At 49.2% G+C, this 23,303-nt stretch overlaps 1 protein-coding gene across 2 annotated transcripts; it reads right to left on the bottom strand.

Moving 5' to 3' along the window:
* On the bottom strand, window positions 548-20,087 carry ARF3 (ADP-ribosylation factor 3). 2 transcript variants are annotated; one of them, XM_021090975.1, is made up of 5 exons: window positions 19,836-20,087; window positions 5,277-5,517; window positions 4,337-4,447; window positions 3,981-4,105; window positions 548-3,424 (listed from the first exon to the last, which is right to left on the bottom strand). In XM_021090975.1, the coding sequence occupies exons 2-5, from the start codon at window positions 5,422-5,424 to the stop codon at window positions 3,263-3,265; spliced, it is 546 nt and encodes a 181-aa protein (XP_020946634.1). In that variant the 5' UTR covers window positions 5,425-5,517; window positions 19,836-20,087; the 3' UTR covers window positions 548-3,262.

Here is a 23,303-nt window from a genome sequence, read left to right on the forward strand (position 1 = left end):
CCCTTTAGAACTAGAAGGGCAAAGTCACTAAACCCTCACACTCTGACGCCCAACTCATTCAGGCTCCCTCTTGGGATCTGATGGGAAGAAGTAAGCAGTGTGGGGATGAGCCTAAGTTCCTCCCTAACCTCACTTTCCCCAATCAAGGGTACCCTTTAGGAGTTCCTGTCATGGCTCAGTGGTTAATGAATCCGCCTAGGATCCATGAGGTTGCGGGTTCGATCCCTGGCCTTGCTCAGTGGGTTAAGGATCCAGCGTTGCCGTGAGCTGTGGTGTAGGTCACAGACACGGCTCGGATCCTGCGTTGCTGTGGCTCTGGTGTAGGCTGGCAGCTACAGCTCCGATTAGACCCCTAGCCTGGGAACCTCCATATGCCGCGGGTACAGCCCCAGAAAATTAAAAAAAAAAAAAAAAAAAAAAAAAAGGGCACCCTTTACCCTTTTGCTGAGAGAAGGAGCAGTCTGCAGAGAGGGACCAGAAGCAACACTACCCTCACCATTAAACACTGTCCATTGGCTGCTGCACATCAAGGAGGAAGGTCTGCTCCAAAGCTGCATAAAACAAGTTTAATTTCCAACGAGGGTCACAGTCATCGCGTATCCCACATTTTGAGCAAGGAGAGAGAAGGTGAGTTATTAAACATATACAGTCTACATTCCAGAGGAGGAAAAAAGAAGAGAAAAACCAGTTCAGAACTGCAGTTACCACTACAACACCACAAACTTTTCGGGGGGGAATAGGGAAAATCCCCAGGGAGAAGAGAGGCTGGAACAAAGGAAAACATAAAATTAAACCGACCCGAGGAGAGGAGGGGAGGGAGTGGGCAGAAATGGAATGAGACACCCAATCCCAAAAGACCTTTCAGGGGAATGGGAATGTAGAAAGGACAGCCCTGCCCAAGGCCTAGCAGCCAGGGTCCTACCACGATCACTTACTGCCCCCTGCTGGACAGAGCCTCAAGCAGCACCAAGGCAACCTCCAAGGCTGCTTCCTAACATCCTCGGCCGGCTAGTCCCTGAAGCCCCCACACCAAGGTGGTGGTGGGCCTAAAATGAGAAAAGACCTATTTGGGACTGGCATCTAACTAAGGAGGGTCAGAGAGGGCGTGAGGCAGGAGAGGCCAAGTCCTCACCAACCACAAAGATACAGAGTGAGGGCTCCTTTGCAGGAAAGAATGAAGGAAAGGGGAAACAAACAGGCAACAGCAGCGAGAAAGTTGAGAAGGCAAAGGAGAGTTCCGGGAGGCAAGAGGCCACAGGGGCAGGAACAAAAAAAAAAAAACCTGATGAAATGAAGGCAAAGAAAAAGTGTGGAGGGAAGCATCTGTGGGGTCAGGGGAATGAATACGTGTTAAAAGGAAAGAGAAGCTCCAGCAGCCGCCCCCTCACCCCCACCCCACACCACACCCACACACACCCACACCCACACACACACACAGGCCTAGAGAGCAAGAGACCTGCATACACCCACTGCATCCTGGGTAAACACTACTAAGGAGCTGGCACTGAGGAGGACACCCCTGGAACCTTTCTTTCACGGTTCAGGCTGGAGTGAGGGAGGGGGTACTGATGGCCTGTGGTAGACAAAGGTGGCAGGAAGCCTGGCCCCATGGGGTGGGGCTTGGGACAGCCCTTCAGGGAAGGTCCCTCAGCCATGCTATGGGGGTTCTGGGCCCTGACCGTAGCAGAAAGGTTATGGGCGGCTGTCTTGGAGCTCAGGGCGCAGCCAGCACACACAGGAGCCCACAGAAAAGCCACGGCTTCACAGAAACCGCAGAAGTCAGGACCCAGGCCAGGACCTCAGGGACAAGCGCCTCCTGTAGCCAGAGACACAGTAGCAGCAGCTTCTGAACAACTACATCATGATGGAGGGAAGACTCTGAGCCTGCTGCATCCCACAGCACCAGCGACCACTTCAGAGCTCCATTTCCTCCATCCCAATGCCCAGATCCATTTACAGGAAGTGGGTGAAGAGGGCCGGGGAAACGGTTGGGACGGAAAAGGTAGGAACAGTAGGATGGTCTGAGGGTCTGGAAACAGAACAGACAATTTGCATCCTTCAACACATTCTGGAGTAGAAAGAACTGGAGAACAGGGGGATTGATATTGAGGTCTGCTATGTCACCCCCACTCCTCGCTCGCCAAGAAACCACCCAGCCAGCTTTGGCCAGGCTGGCAGAACTACTGGGGTGAGGAAACTTCTGACAGGACAGAAGAACCACCCGGCCCCAGGATCAGAAGACTGGGGGAGGGGACAGGAAGGCAGAAGCAGGACTGATCTGCACCTCACCTTCTCCTAATAACAAAAGGATGAAGATGGAAAACCTGAGGCCCTCTTCCCTGTGCTCTGGACCCCAAACACCCCACAGTCTTGCTGTCCCCACCTCCCACCTGAAGCTCCTGAGGAACAAATCTAAGGATGAGGGGGAGGATCAGCTGAACACTGTGAGCTGGTAAGACTGAGTGGGTTCCTCTCTCCTTCCCACTAACAAGGCAGGGCAGGATGGCATCTCCTTGGGAACACTCATCTAGAGAGAAATGCCACACACCCGCCCGTCCTAAGTGGGGTGGAGAGGGGGTAAAGGAAGATGGCAGCAGAAATTCATCATCCATCCTATCCTCCAGGAAAGCTGACCTGCAGACAGGAGAGGAACCAGTGCAGCCTGGGGCAGCCTTCCCTCCAGCGTGGCAGGGGCAGATGACAGCCAGAGTGGGCAGTGTCCTGGCTCTAAGCTCTGAGAGGCACTCCACCTCCTCCACCCCCTCCTCGGCCCCCATATATATCTCTCTATACAGGTATATACACGCGCACACATGCACGCACACAAAGAGAGGCCCGTGCAATTTCCATGTAGAACAGGGAGAGAGCGGCAAAAGGAAGGAAGACAGGGAGTGGGAGAGGGGCTCGTGGGGAGAAGGAAGGGACTCAGATGCCAAGAGCACGGCAACCGGAGCCAAAGGAAGCAAACGGAGAGAATACCCCACCCCACCTCCCGAACCCCAGAGCTTGAGGGGGGCCACCCCATGAAACCATAACAACCTTGTTTTTGTTTTAAATCCGGTAAATTGGAATGATTCATCATCAGGACAGCAACTGGGACTGGTCACGGATGGGGGGAGGGGAGGGCAGGGGAGGCAAGGCTCTCGTTGGGCATGCGGACATGATACCCAGGGCCTGGCCACGCTGGCAACAGGAAGGAAAGGGTAGGGCTGGGGCAGGGACAGTGGGGGGAGGGTGGTGGTCGGACAGGGCTGCCTGGCTCTCACTTCTTGTTTTTGAGCTGATTGGCCAGCCAGTCCAGGCCTTCGTACAGCCCGTCCCCACTGGTGGCACAGGTGGCCTGAATGTACCAGTTGCGGTGACGCAGGGAATGCAGGCCCAACTTGTCTGTGATCTCAGCAGCGTTCATAGCATTAGGCAAATCCTGGAGCACGAGGAAAACACAGAAAAAGGAGCCTCAGGATCTTTCAAAGGCTCTAAAAGAGCCACCCATCGACCAAAGGGATGTGTACCAGCACCCTCTCATCCTCCTTCGGTTAGGAACCCAGAGCAAGAGCCTCAAGGGCTACCTTGGATTTAATCACCCTACAACTCCAGATCCAATGCACTAAAGGTCATGCCACCGAGGAGCTGGAAACCAAATCCGGGGCTGGCAGGGAAGTGGAGAGGTGATTCAGACCGGGCAAACAAGCGGGTCTGTCCGACCACAGGAGCGAGGGCTGGGCCACTAAGGTGGACAATAGGGAAGATAAAACAGGGATTGGAGGTGAAGTACCTACCACACCAATCCCTCCCGATGGACATGTTGCTCATTAAAGCTGGGACAGGGACAGAAAAGGGGCCTACAGGAGCCAACTCATCTTGTTTCCTGCACTTTCAAAACTGAGAGCACAGTCACAGGGCTTTCCACACAGTAAGACCCTATGCTTTCCCCGGCCAGGCTGCCCTCTCTCAAACCCAGGGGTAGGGAGATGTCTCACCTGTTTGTTCGCAAAGACAAGGAGCACAGCATCCCGCAGCTCATCCTCTGCCAGCATCCTCATCAGCTCCTCCCGGGCCTCATTTACTCGCTCCCGATCATTGCTGTCGACCACAAATATCAACCCTGGGGAGGCAGAGCATGGGCTGCACAGAGACGAAAGATCAACTCCCCTCCCCCACCAGCAAAAGACAACACCCTCCTCACAGCCTCCAAATATTTGCTCCCTTTTCTCCCACGCTTAGGAGCTGCAGCAGGGTAAGAGTCAGCTGCTGATAACCAAAAACAAACAACAGCCACAATCTTCGCTCACACCCAACAGCCCATGCCAGTCCACGGGAAATTCACATGCCCTACCTTGAGTGTTCTGGAAGTAATGTCTCCAGAGAGGCCGAATCTTGTCCTGGCCACCCACATCCCAAACTGTGAAGCTAATGTTCTTGTACTCCACCGTCTCCACGTTGAACCCTTTGGAAAAAGCAGACAATGGTCACTTAGCCTGAAACCGCAGGCCTGCAAACAACGCCCTGGGGGGTTTGTTCCTGTTTCCCCAGCCACGGCCGGGGCCCTGCAAGGGAGAGAAAGCTAAGGCTGCCTCAGGCCTGGTGTGCCTTGGCTTAGGCATGTAAAGGTCCAAAAGAAAACCTGAGAGAAGTGGAAGATGACAAAGAGGGTCAGGCCAGGAAGGAAGTTCTCATCACCTGGGCAACGTGAGACAACCTTCCCGCCTCGTTCTCTCAGTCTCTGACTCTCCCTCCTGCAAAGAAATGACTCAGCCCCACTCCTGTACCTTGGCCACCAGAATCTGCCTCAGCTGAGACGTGGGGCCTGGGAGACAGAGTGAAGAACAGGAAGTGAGCCACAGTCCTAGAGCCCCCAACGCAGAACCAGCTGATGATGATGATCTGGAGCCCCCTCCACAGGGCAAATATTCTCCCTCCCACAGGCAGGTCTTAACTGGGATCAGGGCCACCAGGGATCTAAACTGAAACAATTCCAGGCCTCTGGCAGGAACATCAAAGCCCTTCACCTGCTTTTCAAAAAACAGAGAACAAACCAGCTCAGAGCCTGAGGGCCACTGTTGGGTGCCAGGCTGCGGAAGTTCCTGCATCAGGGAGGGCCAGGGTAGGTGGGCAAACGGCAGCCCCAGCACCTGCTGGTGAGCTAAATAACCACCCTCCCCGAACCCCACAAATTGCAGGGCCCTGCCTGGTGGCCAGGTGGGGGGATCTAGGAATAGGCCCCCGCTCTGGCTCAGCTGTTGGCCTGAAAGCCTACATCCGAGCCATGCCCTTACCAATGGTGGGGATGGTGGTGACGATCTCGCCCAGTTTCAGCTTGTACAGGATGGTGGTCTTCCCCGCGGCATCCAGACCCACCATCAGGATGCGCATCTCCTTCTTCCCAATCAGGCTCTTGAGGAGGTTTCCAAAGATATTACCCATGATCACAGCAGCTGCTTTCTGAGGACAGGCGGGTGCAAGGAGGGGCAGCGGCGGTCTGGTTTTGGTCTGGTCCCTGGTATGGAGGGCTTGATTCTAGGCAAAAAAAATGTCAACTCATTAGCACCATCTGCTTGTCAGGCTTTTGTATGAATGAGAGTTGCCAAAGTCATGGCTGGAGTTCACCCATGACAAACTGAGAGCCTGACGGTACTAAGGGTACTGTGAAGAGCAAGGCCCACTCAGACACATCCTGAGCCTTTGGGAGCAGAGACAAAGCAGTGCACGCTAAGGACCTCTGCTTCTGCCAGTGACTTTGAGGAGCTACTTCGCCTGTCCTTATCTGCACCTGTAAGCGGAGGGGGTGGAACAAGACGATTTCTAAAGTCCCTTCGGTCTCGACATCCACACTATACCCCAAGGCGTCGAGAGATCATTACTGCCGCTCCCTCCCCCCACCTTACCCTGAGACTTCTGGAAAGGGTGGGAGAGGAGGGAGTGGAATGAGGAGTGGCTCTTTGTGACTCCCAACAAGGTCCAGGCTTGCCAGGTTCCCAAGGTTTACGCTCTCTGCTCTAATCAAGAGACTGCTTCTTCCCTTCCTATACTTCCACACTTTCCTTCTACACATCAAAATTCATGAGGAGAAACTAAGAAAGCAACGCTCTTAAAAGAGGCTGAGGCTTTCCACTCTTTGAAATGCCAGCCTCTAAAATCATGCCCTGTTCATACAACACCGCACTGAGAGCTGGGAGGCGGCAGGGGGTGAGGCTACCCCTCATTCCTCACCCAGGTAGGTCCGAGGCTCGCCGTGGCCCATCCCAGGACAGCAGCTCCACAGGGTCACTTGTGCTGAGGCAGTCCTCTCACTCCCTGCTTCTCCTCTAACCCCTTCAGTCTAGTCTCCGCAGAGCAGCCAGACTAATGTGAAAGCCCAAATCAGGTCATGTGGCTCCTCTGTTCAAAACCCTCTTTTGGCTTCCTATCTCCCTTAGTAAAATCCAAAGTCCTACCATGGCCTACAAAGTCCTGCATGATTGGCATTCCTATTTCTGTCATCAGAAATATCCTACCACTCTCCCCTCGGCTTTCTCCACTCCAATTCCTCAATGCTTTGCTGCCTCAAAGCTTCTGTCTTTGCTATTCCCTCTGCCTGAAATGCTCCTCTCCCAAACAACCTTGCTCAAGCACCCCCTCACTTCCTTCAGGAGTCTGTTCAACTGTCATTGTATCAAAGAGGCCTTCCATAACCACCTATAACACACACACACACCACTCTCTACCCCATTTATCCCATTTCACTTTTCTGCACAGCATTTATCACCATTGCACACGTTGCAGATTTGTTCCTTGCTGTACTGTTTTTCTCCTCCCACTAGAATGTCAGCCCCTTATCTATTTTGTTCCTTGCTGTATTCCTGGTACTTGACTGGTGCCTGGCACATAGTAGCAGAATAACTGAACTAACTCTCAAGGTCTCTACTAACCTCACTGGCAGCTCACTCGGGTTAGACATTTCTGCCTGGTACATGATGAGCAAAATGAAGGGAGCAGCTAGAACACCACAAAAGTCCAAAATGCCTATCTGCCCACCCCACCCACCACCCCCAAAACAGAGAATCACCGAGTCATTCATTCCCTGTCTTCTTCCCTCCCTTCTCTATGGCTCAGGACAGCCACAGAAATGAATCTTTGAAATAACAATGAAACAGGGGATCAGAATCACTCATGCCAGCCAGTTCTCTGTGCCTGCGGGAGACATGCGTCAGTGGGCAGCTTATTCAGCAATCACCATATGCCAGCTGCTGGCACTCTCTATACAGTCTGAGAACCAGAGATGCACACACACACCCCAAACCCAGCAGGCGAAGGAACAGGTCAAGACAGAGTGCACCCAAACCCAAGAATGTGAAAGGTGGATAGGAGGAATCCTATTTACAAGGGGCCTGGTGGGAGTTTAGCTGTTTTTTCAAAAACTATTTCAGGCTGGTTTTTTTCCTACTCTCCTCAGTTTGCAGCAAATTCCAGACTAGTACAAAGGAGCCAGATCAACAGCCCCTGGAGACCAAAGTACTAGTTTGTCCAAAAAACAGAAACAACGAGTGCTTATGGAGTGTTTCATCTTCAAAGGCCGCCCCAGACATCCACTAATGAGCCAGGCGTGGTGCTCTGGGTAGTTCTGCAGATGAGCCCTGCCCCTGACCTAGAGGGCTCACACCCCAGGGGGAAGGCTGGGCTCAACTTCAGCCAAATCGCCCACTAGCCACTCTTCTTGCCCATCCTGCCTCAACCACCCAGGCAGACAGATTCCCGAGGATTCCTGAGGCAGGAGGGGACACCTGCCCAGCCGACAAGATGAGATCCCACTAAACTTGGTGATCTGTGGTAGTCAGACTTTTGGTTCTGCTGCCATCACTTCCAGAAATTTAAACTTTCCCCAGTCCTTCCTAGTTTTTAATCTTGGCTCTTGCTCAGGTGTCCTTTCCTTCAGCTCCAGATGATACTTTGCTTTAAAGCTTAGGTAACAGGCTTTGGCTCAGATTCTGAATTGAATTTATACTGCACGTTTATCTTGCTGTCCTTCATGACTGGAACTATCCCTGATCGGCAACTGTGAGTAGAGCAGTGGCTGAAGATGCCCTTGCCCCAGAACATGCATACACTGTCCTCTTAGTTTGCTTCTTTGCTAAGCTAAAGTCTTGGTTCAAAAGCTGATCCCAGTGTTACACTCATTTCTATTTCCTGGCATGCTACATAAAGGCCCCCGAATTACCCGAACCACTCAAGTGGCACTGACTTAAATTGTGGAGCTGCTTCTTCTAAGCCTGCGCATTTACGGCCTCCTCAATTTAGCTGTGTACTCACCATGGGCAAGGACTACGCCTTTTATTTATTTTGGATCTGTCCTCATTCCCACTGCCAAGCCCACTACAGGAGTTCAACCAAGCACATTGACAGACTTAAGCCTCATCTGAGGATGGCCTTATATCATTTCTTCTGACCTAGCAGTACTTGGTAGCTCTGTGTAATGCACAGATGGTTGCTTGAGTATCCTGTCAATTCTTGGCCATTTTCCACACATACTGACCCCAAGACTGGTTTGAGAAAGCCATGAAAGGGCTAGAAGACTAAAATTGGTGGAATTTCCTCTTGCCCCTTAATACACAATGGAGCTAATAGATAACTAATGAAATATCCAAGTACTCACCATGTGTCCCCACTGGCATCCCAGGGCCTTGAAATTAATGGACATTACAGCTCCTCTTTAATATAACCTAACCCTAATCCTAACTCAGAATAGCATTCCAAAGGGGATGTGGACAAGAAGTCTTGGCTTGTTCTGTCCTTGTCTGTTTCTACTCAGCACGCTGCCCTTATCACCGGGATGGTGAGAACTTTCTCCTTTGTGCCGCAAACACAAATCTTTGGCTATATAGCCAATTCTCAGTTTCACCATAATGCATTCCTAGAAAGAGCTCTGGGAAGCAGAATGGCAAACAAACAAACAAACAAACCCTGGATTGTTTCTCTATACCTACCATACAGCCTATAGTTATTCTTCTTTGCCACAAATGGCACTCTTGTGTCAACAGGGCAAAATGCCAGGAATCCATGGGCTGGTAGAAACAGGAAGTGGTTAAAACTGAAGGTGAGTGGCTCCAGATGAAAAATGAAATACAGTAAGAGTTCCCACTGTGGCACAGTGGGAACTGTGGCGTCTTGGGAGCACTGAGACGCAGGTTCGATCCTTGGCCCGGCACAGTGGGTTAAGGATCCGGTGTTACCGCAGCTGTGACCTAGGTCGCAACTGCGGCTTGGATCTGATCCCTGGCCTGGAAACTCTATGCCACGGGGCAGCCGAAAAAGGAAAAGAAAAAAAAAAAAGAATATATCTCAATATTCCATTTTACAGTTACAAACTTTGTTATCAGTGGTAAAAATAAGAATAGGAGCTCTAAAAGTGTGTTCTAGTACAATCTATGTGGGACATTGCAGGAATTCCATCCGGCACACTGATCAGCCTCACCTGAGGATGTCCACTGGCGACCATTTACCTCCTTCAACCCCTCCCCCCACCCCACCTCCCCACCCCCCGGGAGAGGCAGGTGGCTGCTGTCACTGATCGGTCAGGCATCATGACTTGAGGCATGCCTGCCTCACCCTCCAGGTGATTCTGAGACTCACCGCCTAGTCGGCCACACTAGCAAAAGCTAGATCATGAAGGGCCTTAAAGATCACTCCTCCTTCCTGCCTCAGGCCTGTGTCCTGAGAGATCTCTGAGGGGACTCCATGTCCAGAACATCCTCTGCAGACTGCACGGGTACAGGGAAAGGACGACCAGAGTCCCCCAAACCCTCTGCTGCCAGGCAGGGTGCATTAAAAGCAGCTTTATTCCCCGATAATTTTCAAATTGAGCTATCACTAATAGAGATGCTATTTTTAGCACAGCCAATGGAGCAGACCAAAAAATTTAAGGAAACCCAAGCAGGATCTGCCTGTATTTAGTTTCTTTAGCACAGCTGGCTTGTGACCTCTGTAAACTTTCCAAGTTTTTGTCTCAAGAGCACTGTAATCGGCACACAAGAACTCTGAGATCAGTATCTCAATGACTTCTATGGGACACAAAATTTCCCAAAGCCAAGAAACAGCTTCTGACGTCACTTTCCATCCATTCATTAGACACGTATTGAGTATACTGAACCAGGGATACAAAGGAAGAGAGTTTCTGCTTTCATGAAACTCAGTCAATGGGAGAAAAAGACGAGGAGACAGAGAATTACAAACAGTGAGAGGATAAGAGTGGATTAGCACACAATATTATGGGGACAGAAAGCTGGAGCAGCCAAGACTGGAGGGTAAAGGACAATTCTCAGACATTATTCTCAGGTCATACCTAAGCTGACTCTTAAAGGAAGAACAGGAAGCAATCAGAAAATACAGAACAGGGAAGGTGGGAGAGGGAACAGTGTGTGCGCAGGCACAAACACTTGAGTTAGAAAGAGCATTTATTAGCCAAAGCCAGGTGTAAATAGGAGGTCGTTTATGTGGATGCAGCATGATGAGTTAAAGGAAGGGATGAGGCTGAAGAAAGATGCAGAAGCTAGACTGAAGGGCTTAAAGATCATACTGAGTAACATGATCAGATAAGTGCTTTAGAAAGACTATTCTGATGGTAGTTTAGGGAATAAATTAAAAGGGAGAAAGACTCGAGGCAGAGAGACCACTTGGGAGGTACAGTAAGTAACGAAGACAAGAAATCACAAGTTCTGGAGTTCCCGTCGTGGCTCAGCAGAAACAAATCTGACTAGTATCCATGAAAACGCAGGTTTGATCCCTGGTCTTGCTCAGTGGGTTAAGGATCCAGCGTTGCCGTGATCTGTGGTATAGGTCACAGACACGTGACTCGGATCCCGCATTGCTGTGGCTGTGCTACAGACTGGCAGCTGTAGCTCCAATTTGACCCCTAGCCTGGGAACCTCCATATGCCACAAGGGCGGCCTTAAAAAGCAAAAAAAAAGAAAGAAAGAAAGAAAGAAATACAAGTACTGAAAGAGAGGTGGCAATAGAAAGGACAGGACAGATTTGAAACATCAAAATAGCAGAATGTACAGGATTTAATGACTGATTAAACAAAGGAAGAGGAGAAGAGTCAAAGATGATTCCCAGGTTTCTGGCCTGCATGATTCAGTGGCACTTCTTGAGACACAAAACACAAGAGGAACAGATCTAAGTTCCTTTTTTTCTTTCGGTCTTTTTAAGGCTGCACTTGCAGCATATGGAAGCTCCTAGGCTAGGGGGTCAAAATGGAGCTATAGCCGCTAGCCTATGCCACAGCCACAGATATAGCAACGCAGGATGAGAGGTACACCTGTGACCTACACCCTAGCTCACGGCAAAGCCAAATCCTTTTAATCCACAGAGCAAGGCTGGGGATCAAACCCAAGTCCTCATGGATACTAGCAGGGTTCATTACTGCTAAGCCACAAGGGGAACTCCTTTTTATTTTTTTAGTTTTTAAAATTTTTGGCCATGCCTGCAGTATACAGAAGTTCCCTGGCCATCGATCAAACTCACACCACAGCAGCAACCCAAACCACTGCAGTGACAACACTGGATCCTTAACCTGGTGCACCACCAAGAGAACTCCCAAGATGTTTGTTTTTAGATTAACACTGATTTTGAGGTGCTAAGGTATGAAGCTCAGGAGAAAAGCCTGATCTGAGTATTTGGAATTATCTGCAGAGATAGTAAGTGAAGCCACCAGAGGAACCAAGAGAATCCAGGATGGCAGCAGTTACTGGCTGCCTACCCCAACAGCCATCTTCCTTGTCTTTCTTCTAACGGAACCCTGAATTTGTTCTGATGTTGGCGTGGAGGGGGTATGAGCTACCCCTCCCCAGCCCTAGGGTATGAAAACTGATCAGCTGAAGGGATGTGGGCATTCCATTTTTCTTGCCAGTGACTGAGTCGCAAATGGTCAGGCATTAATTCCAGGCAACAAGATGTAAGGAAAGTCTGCTGGGAGTGTCTGGGAAAGTTTTCCTCAATCTTAAAAGAGAACATATGTCAACATTCTCTTGCCCAGCCTTTGGATGTTAATGTAGAAGGGTGAGATGCTATATGAAGAGACAGCTGTAAGAACACTAGGATGTCAGAGCAGAAAAATGGAGAAAATCTGGATCCTTAATAACACTGTTAAGCTGACAGATTAAAAAGATAATAATAAAAAGTATTCTTGGGAGTTCCCCTCGTGGTGCAGTGGTTAACGAATCCGATTAGGAACAATGAGGTTGCGGGTTCGGTCCCTGGCCTTGCTCAGTGGGTTAAGGATCTGGCGTTGCCCTGAGCTGTGGTGTAGGTTGCAGACGCAGCCCGGATCCCGAGTTGCTGTGGCTGTGGCGTAAGCCAGCGCTCTGATTCGACCCCCAGCCCGGGAACCTCCATATGCCGCAGGAGTGGCCCAAGAAATAGCAAAGACAAAAAAAAAAAAGTATTCTACCCTTGGACCTGCTTCTATCTGTGACAGAATATACATAACATAAAATTTACCATTTTAATTATTTATAAGTGTTCAGGTCATTGTCATTAAGTACCTTCATAGTGTTATGCAACCATCACCAGCATCCATCTCCAGAACTTTTTCATCTTCCCAAACTGAAACTCTGTACTCATTAAACAATAATCCCCTTACCCCCAGCTCCTAGAAACTACCATTCTACTTTTGTCTCTGAATTTCTAGATTTCTCATAAATGTGGAATCATACAATATTTGTCCTTTTGTGTCTGGCTTATTTCACCTAGACTTCTTGCTGTATGTTTAATGAATCCTTGTACTGTTTGAGCCACAGATGTGTTTTCTATCTTTTGCAACCGGTGCATCCTAATTGATACAGCTAGAGAGAGTGTGTAGAATGAGACAGGAGAAAAGGGCCAAAGGCAGAAACCTGGAGCACATCAACATTTAAAGCCATGGGCAAAAAAAAAAGAGGCCAGGAAAAAGAGCAGGAAGCAACCAAAAGGGCAGAAAGGAAATCGAGAGAGTGAGACATCACAGGCAATGAGGAAAGAACATTTTTTAAAAAAGGAAAGGAGGAGTTCCCGTCGTGGCGCAGTGGTTAACGAACCCGACTAGGAACCATGAGGTTGCGGGTTCGGTCCCTGCCCTTGCTCAGTGGGTTAATGATCCCGCATCCTGCGTTGCTGTGGCTCTGGTGTAGGCCAGTGGCTACAGCTCCGATTCAACCCCTAGCCTGGGAACCTCCATATGCCGCGGGAGCGGCCCAAGAAATGGCAAAAAGACAAAAAATAAATAAATAAAATTTAAAAAATAAATGAATAAATAACCACTAGAAATTATAAAAAAAAAAAAAAAAAGGAAAGGAGTTCTCCTGTGGCAGGTTAAAAATCAGTGTGGTCACTGCTGTGGCATGAGGTGGATCCCTGGCCCAGAGAACTTCCACACACTGCAGGTGCGACCAAAAAAAAAAGAAAAAGGAGGGTCAAAGGCTGGGCTGTAGAAACGCCATATTAAGATAAGGCCTGAAAGATACCTGTTGAACTTAGCTACTAGGCAATCAGTGATGACCTTCTGTTATAAATTTAACTAAAACTAGGCTCCACTTAATTAGCAGTGTTTAGGCCCAAGTCACAATCCTTATGCCAGTTTCCCTTCTAGTCCGAGAAGACGACTCCAGTACAAGATAACTTAGTGGAGGCCACAACATCAAGCGAAGAAGGCTTCTAAATAGCCTAGCAGAGATCCAAACACCTGGGAAGGGTATGGCTTTTCCCATGGACATCCCTCATCAAATGAGTCAGAACAGAGCATCTGGTCAGTTTCAGAATATATGACCTACCTAGACAAAACAGTGATGAGATTAAAAACGTAGTGTCATTTGTTTTCTTGGAACATTCTGTAGCACTGTCTTCTAACCAAAGCTTTCAGCTTGCCCTATGCTCAGAATCTGACCAGTTTACAACTGCTTCATCTCCTGATATTTGATGGCTGCTCCAATGCCCACATCTACAGCCTGAAATATCCAGAACACTGAACTTGCCTAATCACAAAATCACTGATTCCGTGAGTAATCAGCCCAAAGCCCTAGTAAACCTTTGCCCCAATCTGGTCCCACTGTGCAGGTCAAGATGGAGCTGCCAGTGAACAGATGAAACAGGAGGCCATGATTTGGACACGGCCACTCTTCACAGAGCAGCCTAAGGATACAGAGGACAGACAACTGCCTGCCCTGGGGGACAAGCACCATCTGTTATCCCCCAGCATCTCAAACACACTTCTACTCTAGCACTTACCATAGAAGGTTTTCTTCACCTTCGTGTGTTTTGCTTTCCAGAACTGGAACTTCCCAAAGAATGTGCCTTTAATGCAATACAGGTCAGCTACAGATACTGATCCCATCAATACTGGACGGCGAGGCAGGGCTTAGGGTGGCTGGAGTCCCTGGGACAGTCATCTCAGGTTGAAAGCAGCTATGCCTGTCTCACTATTACCATTTTCTCTGTATACTGTAGCGGGAAAAAGCTTGAGAAGTACTTCAACAGACTATCAGCCCCTTGCCAGGAGGGACCACGCCTCATTCATATTTCATGTTCCCAGCATCCAGCACCGTGACTGATCTGTAGCTCGTGACTGATATGCAGCTAGTAATTGATATGCCTGTTGTTGAGCATGAGTCGACGGATGATGGCAAACACTTGGAGTAGAGGAGGACAGGACTCTGTGGGTGATCTCCAATCCTTTTCCTGTATCTGACAAACTGGGAAGTGGCTCCCATGCTCTCAGAGCCCTAGAGTTCCTGGGATAGGACACAGAGGCTGCCTAGGGGAAAAGGAGAACTCCAGGAAAGACTCTAATTAGGCTCCACTACTCTCCACCACTACCAGAGCACATTCACTTTTATCCATTTTATGTATTAGACTTCAAAAAAGATTTTATGTAAAGTTTGACTGTTTTTTTAAGAAAAGTGGGGGAGGGGGACAAAACCCCTGCAACAGAGAGAAAACATTCTTCTGTATCCTAAACTATGGTGAAATTTAAACATTCAGGCTTGACACTATTGTGTTTAAGTTCATAAAGGACAGCTAATGGCAGACTCTCACCAGTTAATGGTGGAGCTAAAAGGTACCACGAGACCTGCCACACCTAGTCATCTCACCTTTCTTCAGGAATGTGGTGGTAAAAGTGGATCTCTGAAATCTCGAGCCCCTTCTTTTCTGGTCCATATGGTGTAGTAGATCCTTTGCAGAAATTCATGACAAATCTCTAAGAGCTTCATAAAATCTCTACCTCAGTCAGTTCTTTCTCAGATGACAATACAAAGCTTTTAAACATTTCTGGAACTTTTTCCAAATGCTCCCCATGTCCTTTCAATATCAAGAAGCTTGGGAGTTCCCATTGTGGCTCAGTGGTTAACAAATCTGACTTGGAACCATGAGGTTGTGGGTTCGATCCCTGGCCTCCCCGTTTAGTGGGTTAAAGGATCCAGTGTTGCCGTGAGCTGTAGTGTAGGTCGAAGATGCGGCTCGGATCCTACGTTGCTGTGGCTCTGGCGTAGGCTGTCGGCTACAGCTCTGAATAGACCCCTAGCCTGGGAGCCTCCAGATGCCACAGGTGCGGCCCTAGAAAAGACAAAAAAAAAAAAAAAAAAAAAAATCAAGAGGCTTCATTAACACTCTACCTATATTTGCAACAGATGTCATAAAAAGGATAGTAGACAGAAGTACAGATACCAGAACTCTGGACTTGAACACAGTATGTTCTCAAACAGAGGCAGACATTTAAAGGAGATATGACTAAGTGAAAAGACTGGCCCAGGAAATGGAGGATGCTGAAATACTGACTGAAATCTAAAATAAGGGGACCCAGGAATCAATTTTCTTTTTTTGTCTTTTTCTGGGCCCGTACCCTCGGCATATGAAGGCTCCCAGGCTAGGGGTCTAATCGGAGCGGTAGCCACAGACCGGCCGACACCAGAGCCACAGCAACACCAGATCCGAGCCACATCTGTGACCTAATACCACAGCTCAGGGCAACGCTGAATCCTTAACCCACTGAGCAAGGCCAGGGATCGAACCCGCAACCTCATGGCTCCTAGTTGGGTTTGTTAACCACTGAGCCACAATGGGAACTCGCTCTTTCTTTCTTTTTTTCTGGCCACGACTATAGCATATGGAAGTTCCCGGGCCAGGGATCAAACCTGTGCCACAGCAGCGACCCAAGCGGCTGCAGTGACAACACCAGATCCTTAACCTGCTGTGCCACAAGAGAACTCTGGGACCCACAAATCTAAATGCCCAACCTAGGTCGATCAGGGTGCTCTTTTTTAGAAGAGTCAACCGTTACTTCAGAGTCATTCTGATTTTTCTAACATGAATGCTATTCTTGAGCCCCCACAGCCTCACCCTACATCCAAGTTGCTGGTTCAGGGACCCTGCCTTGCTCCAGCTTTACCTCCCACTCAGGCAACAGGAGCTGCCTCTGTGAGGCTGATGCTGAAAAAAGATTTCATTGCTCATGAGCCTACGACTAACACAGAGAGTCACGGTAACAATCATCCTTCTACACAAGCACTTCAGGCGGCAAGTTGTTCTTTTGTAGACCTCCTCTTCTTCAAGGCAGCCCTGAGTGCTCATGTTATTATTGCTATTATGATGATTATTATTAATAGCAGTTGACATTTACTTGGGGCTTACTATGTACTTTGTATAATACTAAGTGTTTTACATGTATTGCCTCAGTTTTTTTTCTTTTTACCGCTGCACCTGCGGCATATGGAAGTTCCCAGGCTAGGAGGCCAATCGGAGCTGAAGCTGTAGGTCTACACCACAGCCACAGCAACACCTGATCCAAGTCACACCTGAGACCTACACCGAAGCTTGTGGCAACGCCGGATCCTTAACCCACTGAACGAGGCCAGGGATCAAACCTGCATCCTCATGGATGCTAGTCGGGTTCTTAACCCACTGAGCCACAACAGGAACTCCTGTATTATCTCATTTAATCTCAGGCCAACATTATCTCGCTCTTTACAGACAAAGAAAATGACGCAGAGAGGATAGATAATTTCGCTAAAATCATACAACTAGAAATTAGCAGAGGCAGGATTTGAACCTAATTTTGTCTGGTTCCAAGGTCCACACTTAATCAATTACCACACCATTTGAACCTAATTTTGTCTGGTTCCAAGGTCCACACTTAATCAATTACCACACCATTTTGCGTCTTAATTCACCTGCAACGAAATTGGTGAAGGGATTTATGCTGTACGCCTGAAACAAACACAATATTGTAAATCAATTATACCTCGAGTTGTTAAAGAACGGTGAGGCGAGCCAAACACAGTGATATGTTTCAAGTCTCAGGCCTCTTGGTCTCTGTTTCTAAAGGTATATGGGGAAGCAGATTCCACAATGTCCCTCAGTTACTGACTCAGCTTTAACAGTCCTAGTTTTAAAGGACTTCCTCCACGAACCAGCAACTCCCACCCACTGTCCTGAGTCCATTTCCTCTATTGTGACTCCAATGGAAAAGAGTAGCAGAGATGAACACACACAGTAAGACCTTTTGTGCACTTAAGACTTCACTTCCACTCCTGCCAACCTGCTGTCTGCCCTCCTTAACACTTGAATTCAGTTTAATAATAATGGCTACCATTCACTGGCACCTTGGACATACGCTGGCTCCTTTCTCCCTAATCACCAGGATCCCAATTTGTAGATGACACTCTGAAGGACTTAGATCTGATAGAGAGACTCCCTTGCCCACAATGGGGAAGCAGGATATCTGAGATTTCAGATAAATAATAACTCTGTGTTCTAATATTTTTTTTTTTTTGTCTTTTTGCCTTTTTCTAGGGCCGCACCTACAGCATATGGAGGTTCCCAGGCTAGGGGTCCAATTGGAACTGCAGCCACTGGCCTACACCACAGCCACAGCAACGTGGGACCCGAGCTGCGTCTGCGACCTACACCACAGCTCACGACAATGCAGAATCCTTAACCCACTGAGCAAGGCCAGGGATCGAACCCGCAACCTCATGGTTCCTAGTTGGATTCGTTAACCACTGTGCCACGACAGGAATTCCTAATATTTTTCTTTTTGCGTCTTCGCTTCATTATCCATGGTTGTTCTGGGCTTCTTAGGAAGATGGACAGACCAAGGACTCTAAATTACAAAAGCTAAGGACCTTTATGCCCTCATTCAGCTATCTTCGGGCACTCTCCCTGATGGCCAGGCCACCTCTTTCTCTTTCATTAAACTGTGGTCAGAAAACCTGAGTTTTACTCATTTACATCCTGAGTGCCTACTGTGCACAAGTAGTATGGGAAGTACAAAATGGCATCCAACTCCTACACTCAAAAAGCTTCTTCTCTTTGGAAAAGCAAGACATACTCAAAAGAATTTTGACTAAACAAGCTAATAACTCTATGCTAGGAGACCAGAGGCATGTGAATACGTGATACATAAGAACCCTTTCCAGCTGAATCAAAGGTCAATGATTCATTCTCTGAAAAGGTGAACTCAACGGATCAGCTTCTTTCTCAGAATGAGCTTTTAAAGACATGTTATTCAAACTCACGTCTAATGTACAATGACCAATTCACTGACCCATTCCAGTCATAGTAAGTGGAGACGCCTGCTCCAACAACAAGCTCCAGACAAAATGGCAGCAAAGATTGTCACCACCTGATAAGGGACAGGGAAGGAAATAGGCAGAGACTAGATTCTGTTCTGCTGCACTGACCCAAGCAATCAGACTCCTGCAGCAGATCTCCTATCAAATAAAACTTTCATGCCAAAGACCAGGGATGACCCAATCAACGGCGGCAGAGACAGGTTTTAAGTTACACTTCTCCCTCACCCGATGACCTCACTATTTCTTCTCACTCCTGACCACATACCACACTCCCCCTGGCCTGGCCAGAGGGAGACTGGCAGTAATACAACCCAGAAAGAAGGGAACTCCCCCAGACGAGGAGCTACCACTTTGCTCATCAAGTGGTTCGTTTTAACAGGGAATTCCACTCCCCCCCTTCCTCCCTCAAGCACTGGTGTAAGCAATGGCTCCATTTTCTGTTCCGGGAATCCTGGTACTTCCTAAAGAAAGAAAGCGGATTGGAAGACACAAACTCAGAGCCAGCGACAAGATGCTCCCTCCTCCTGTGAGACCGCCCCCGCTTCGCCTGGGGGAGGAAGGCACCACCTCTCTTCTCCAACCAAGATCAGATCCCCCTCCCCCTTCCCTGCCGCCTCCCCTCCTGCTCCTCACCTGCTGCCCTCTTCCCAACCTGCGGTTCCCAAGACCCGAAAGCACAATCTCTACCAGAACAGTGCCCCTGCGGTGCCCACGAGCCTGCGTTCCCGGCTAATCCCTAAACCCCCTATGCACCCCTGCCCCATGATGTGGGGGGAGGAGGTGTCACCATGGCAAGCTTCTCTCTGATCCATTACTAAGGTGGAGGAGGAGCGGGGGCAGGAAAAAAGCGACATTCTCTAGCCCTTTAATAGGAAAAGGATATAAAACAACCATCACCGCCCCCACGTCACCTCTCCCTGGACTGCTCTCCTCCCCCTCAGCCCCAACCCCTCAAAAGCCCACCTCCTGCAGGCGAGGGGAACCTAACTGCAGCCCAGGTCGCCCCCTTGTGCGAGACGGAGGACAAATCCGTGTGCGCCCCCCACCCCCACCCCAGCTCCGCGTCCTTCAAATGCGGGGGCAGGCGTGAGGATGGCCCAGCGGCCCCTCTCCGAGCTCTCGGGTGGGAAGGACCCCACCGTCCGATGCCAGGCACGGCCGTGCGAGCTTGGGGACGGGAGGGGGGGTTGCTCTATCCTCTCAGCCACCACCCCGAGCCTCTCCTCTACCCGGACCCGCCTTCTCTCCTCAGCCCCTCACCTGTTCCTGCTCGCAGCTCTGCCGCTGCGGCCGCCGCCTCCGCCCCCGCGGGTTCCGCTCGGCTCTCGCTCCACTCTCTCCGGCTCCCTCAGCCGATTTCAGCGCTGCTGCTCCCCTGGCCCCGCTCCCAGCTCCCTCCTTCCTTCCCACCACCTAGCACCGGAAGCCGCGACGGCGACAGGAGCTGTGCGCCGCACCCCCACCCCCAGGCCGGGATACTTCCCACCTCCCCGATCGCGCGAGAGTTGCGCGGCGGTGAGCGGCAGTTCTCGCGAGATCCATCACCATGGCAGCGGCTGCAGCAGTGGCAGCCGGGTGTTGGAGCTGGAGTCCGGGAGGGGGCCGAAATGGGGGCTGGAATCTGCGGGTGGAGGAGGCGGGAGCTACGGAATGGGGGTGAGGCAGTGGGGACAGAGGTGAGAATCCCAAGCCCCAGGGCGGTGCTTGGAATTTAAAGACGGGCCGGATAGTGGGTACACTGGAGACTGGGGCTCCTTGGAAGTCCGGAAGGAGCAGAGTATGATTGAACAGCCCTTGCTTTGGCCCTTACCCCTTCAGATTTCTGTATTTCTTAACCAGAGGTAGGTGCACGCCCTGAGAGCCCTCGCTGCACCAGTGTTGCTACTCACTACTAGCACTAGGTTACCCCGGGGTCAGAATCAAGAGATTTTTTACATTGGGAAGGAGGAGAGTGATGAATTTAAGAGATTGAAGGAAACAACTGGACGCTGGGCCAGTTGGGAAGCTGGAACTTGAATGACAGTTGAGGCGTCATATTCAGAGATGTGGTTTGAGGAAGTATTTCAGATGAATATGAGTTTTAACATTATAAGGATAGTGAGGGATCCTGCACCCACGTTTCTCTATTCCTGCCCACCCCCACTTTCCTCACACCATTTCTGCACCTGGTCTAGACATGCAAAGCTACCTTGGAACAGCTACAGCTGTGATACAAGAAGGGTACTAGTAATACTAAAGAACAGAAGAAGGTTCTTTTTTTTGGCGGGTATGGGGTACAGCACGTCCATGGCATGCAGAGGTTCCTGGCCCAAGAATTGAACCCAGGCCACGGCAGTAATCTGAGCCACAGCAGTGACCACACCGGGTCCTTAACCCCTGGAGCCACCAGGGAACTCCCAGAAGAAGGTTCTTGATGTGCCCTCTGTCCTCATTTACGGCAGTTCAGACCTTTCTCAGCTTACAACGGGGTTGCATCCCAATAAAACCCATCATAGATTGAAAATATCTTTAAGCTGAAAACGAATTTATGCCTAATCTACCAAACATCATAGCAGCCTAGCCTGCCTTAAACATGTTCAGAACACTTACGCTAGCCTATAGTTTGGAAGAACAATCTAACACAAAGCCTGTTTTGTAATAAAGTGTTGAATATCTTATGTAATCTGTTGAATACTAAAAGTGAAAAGCAGAATGGTTGTATGGGCACAGAATGGTTGTAAGTGTGTCAGTTCTTTACGCTTGTGACAGCATGGCCGACTGGGAGCTACAGCTCACTGCCACTGCCCAGCATCTCAAGAGAATATCCTACCGCATTTTGCTAGCCTGGGAAAAGATCAAAATGCAAGATTTAAATTATGGTTTCTACTCAATGCGTATCACTTTTGCATGATTGTAAAGTAAAAAAATTATAAGTTGAGCCATTGTAAGTTGGGACCATCTGTATATGGGAACACATGGCTCTTCCCTAAAGCTTGAGCCAAAATTGTTGCTTTTCTGGATTTTTTTTTTTTTTTTTTGCCTTGTTTCTTGTCTCCTTCCAAGAAGAACTAGACTGGTCGATAGCTAAACTATGTCTACCCCTTGTCCCCATGAATCCCTTGTGTATGCATTCGCCAGTCCCTTCCTCATATCCCACTTTCTTTTCTCTTGTATTTTAACCCGGAGAAGAACACAACCCTAGAATGCGACGCCAAGAAGACCTGAATTTAAAATACTGAAGGATGAGGCGGACAACAAAGAGCATGTTTGTGACAAAGAGAGCTGTATCTGTCCTGGGCTGTCGCCATTAAGGGCCTTTTCCCTCCTAAGCTCTGTGTTTTAAATGGCAGAAGACTCCTCCAGGGTGATTAGAGACTCCTAGAGTGGGCCCTTTGATACCTCCACATGCTTACTCTTTCCATCCCTTTCTCTAGAATCTTCTAGGCACACCCCACCAGATTATGCCCACACACTGATCACCAAAATGAAGGCTTTGCAACGGCCCTTGCTAGTGTCTCAGCAGTACCAGCATTGCCTTGTGGAACTCCAACAGGACGTGACACCTGTCAGTGTTCCTTCTGAAGACCTCAGATCTTCTCAAGGTTGGGTCCCAAGTGTGACGGAAGGATGGAATGGTAACGGTCGAATATGGTTAGCCGTCAGTACCATGGTATTTGAGTCAGAACTGATGAATGGAACCTGGAGAATCTCGAGGCCCTTCTGTCCCTGATTCTTTTGGAGTCTGGAGAGGAAAGTGTCTGTTGCAGCATTACTGGGTGCTTCCCACGGAGCAAACAGGAGCACAGACAGGAGGGGTGCTTCCCAACTGGCAATGAGCCAGCCACCCTCCAGCTTCCCTGCTACTTGAAAGGCTAAGGGGAGAAGAGCTGGGCCAGAGCTGAAGGAAGCCAAGAAGCCTGACTTACAGTTCCTCAGTCTTTCTCCCTCCCTCTGGCTGCCACTGGAGCTCAGTAAAAGCTGAAATTTTAGCCACCCGCTCTGTGGGTTGCACACTCCCACTCCCGTCACTGACCCCAGGCCTGGGCCTGAGCCCAGCGCGTGTGCCGGGAGCAGGGGTGGGGAGGGGGTGTTGGCCTTGCTGACAAAATCCATTTGGAATTTCTCAAGGTTGTGGTTTGGGGCTTAAGTTTGCCACAGAGTGTGTCTGACGAAAGAAGAGAGAAAGCTAGAAAGAGAGAGGGAGCCAGAGAGAGCAGAGAGGAAGGAAATGAGGGGAAAAACTGAGATATTCCTGCTGTGATTTCATTGGGGATTCTCCTACCTCCTCCTGAGTGTGAGAAATTCCCATTCTAGATATTCCTTTTCATTATTCTCTCTCATATCCCTTGTCTCCTCTAGCTGTATCCCTCTCTCTCCCACTAGCTTCTACACACACTGGGCTCAGTCAGAACCTAAGGTCCTGCCTCCATCAAATTGCCAAACCAAGAATTCTCAGTGCACAAGTGAGAATTCAGGACATAAAGTTTTGCCATGAAGTACTGCCCTAATCCAATACTCTTTCCTGTCCTTGCTCTCCTGATGCTACCATTATTTCACCTGATTTTGAGGGTAATTGGGGTAGCAGATATAGCTACTGCCTAGAAGAGTGAGAAGGAGTATTTCTACACCCACACCCACACCAAGGAGATGACCTGATAGGGTCAGCATTTTGCAACTCCATACATATTCTGTTGTTTACAAAGTTCTAAATTTGTGATGCATATGCCTTTTCTGAATTGAAAAATAATT

This window comes from Sus scrofa, chromosome 5 (genome assembly GCF_000003025.6).
Source record: "Sus scrofa isolate TJ Tabasco breed Duroc chromosome 5, Sscrofa11.1, whole genome shotgun sequence".
NCBI lineage: Eukaryota > Metazoa > Chordata > Mammalia > Artiodactyla > Suidae > Sus > Sus scrofa.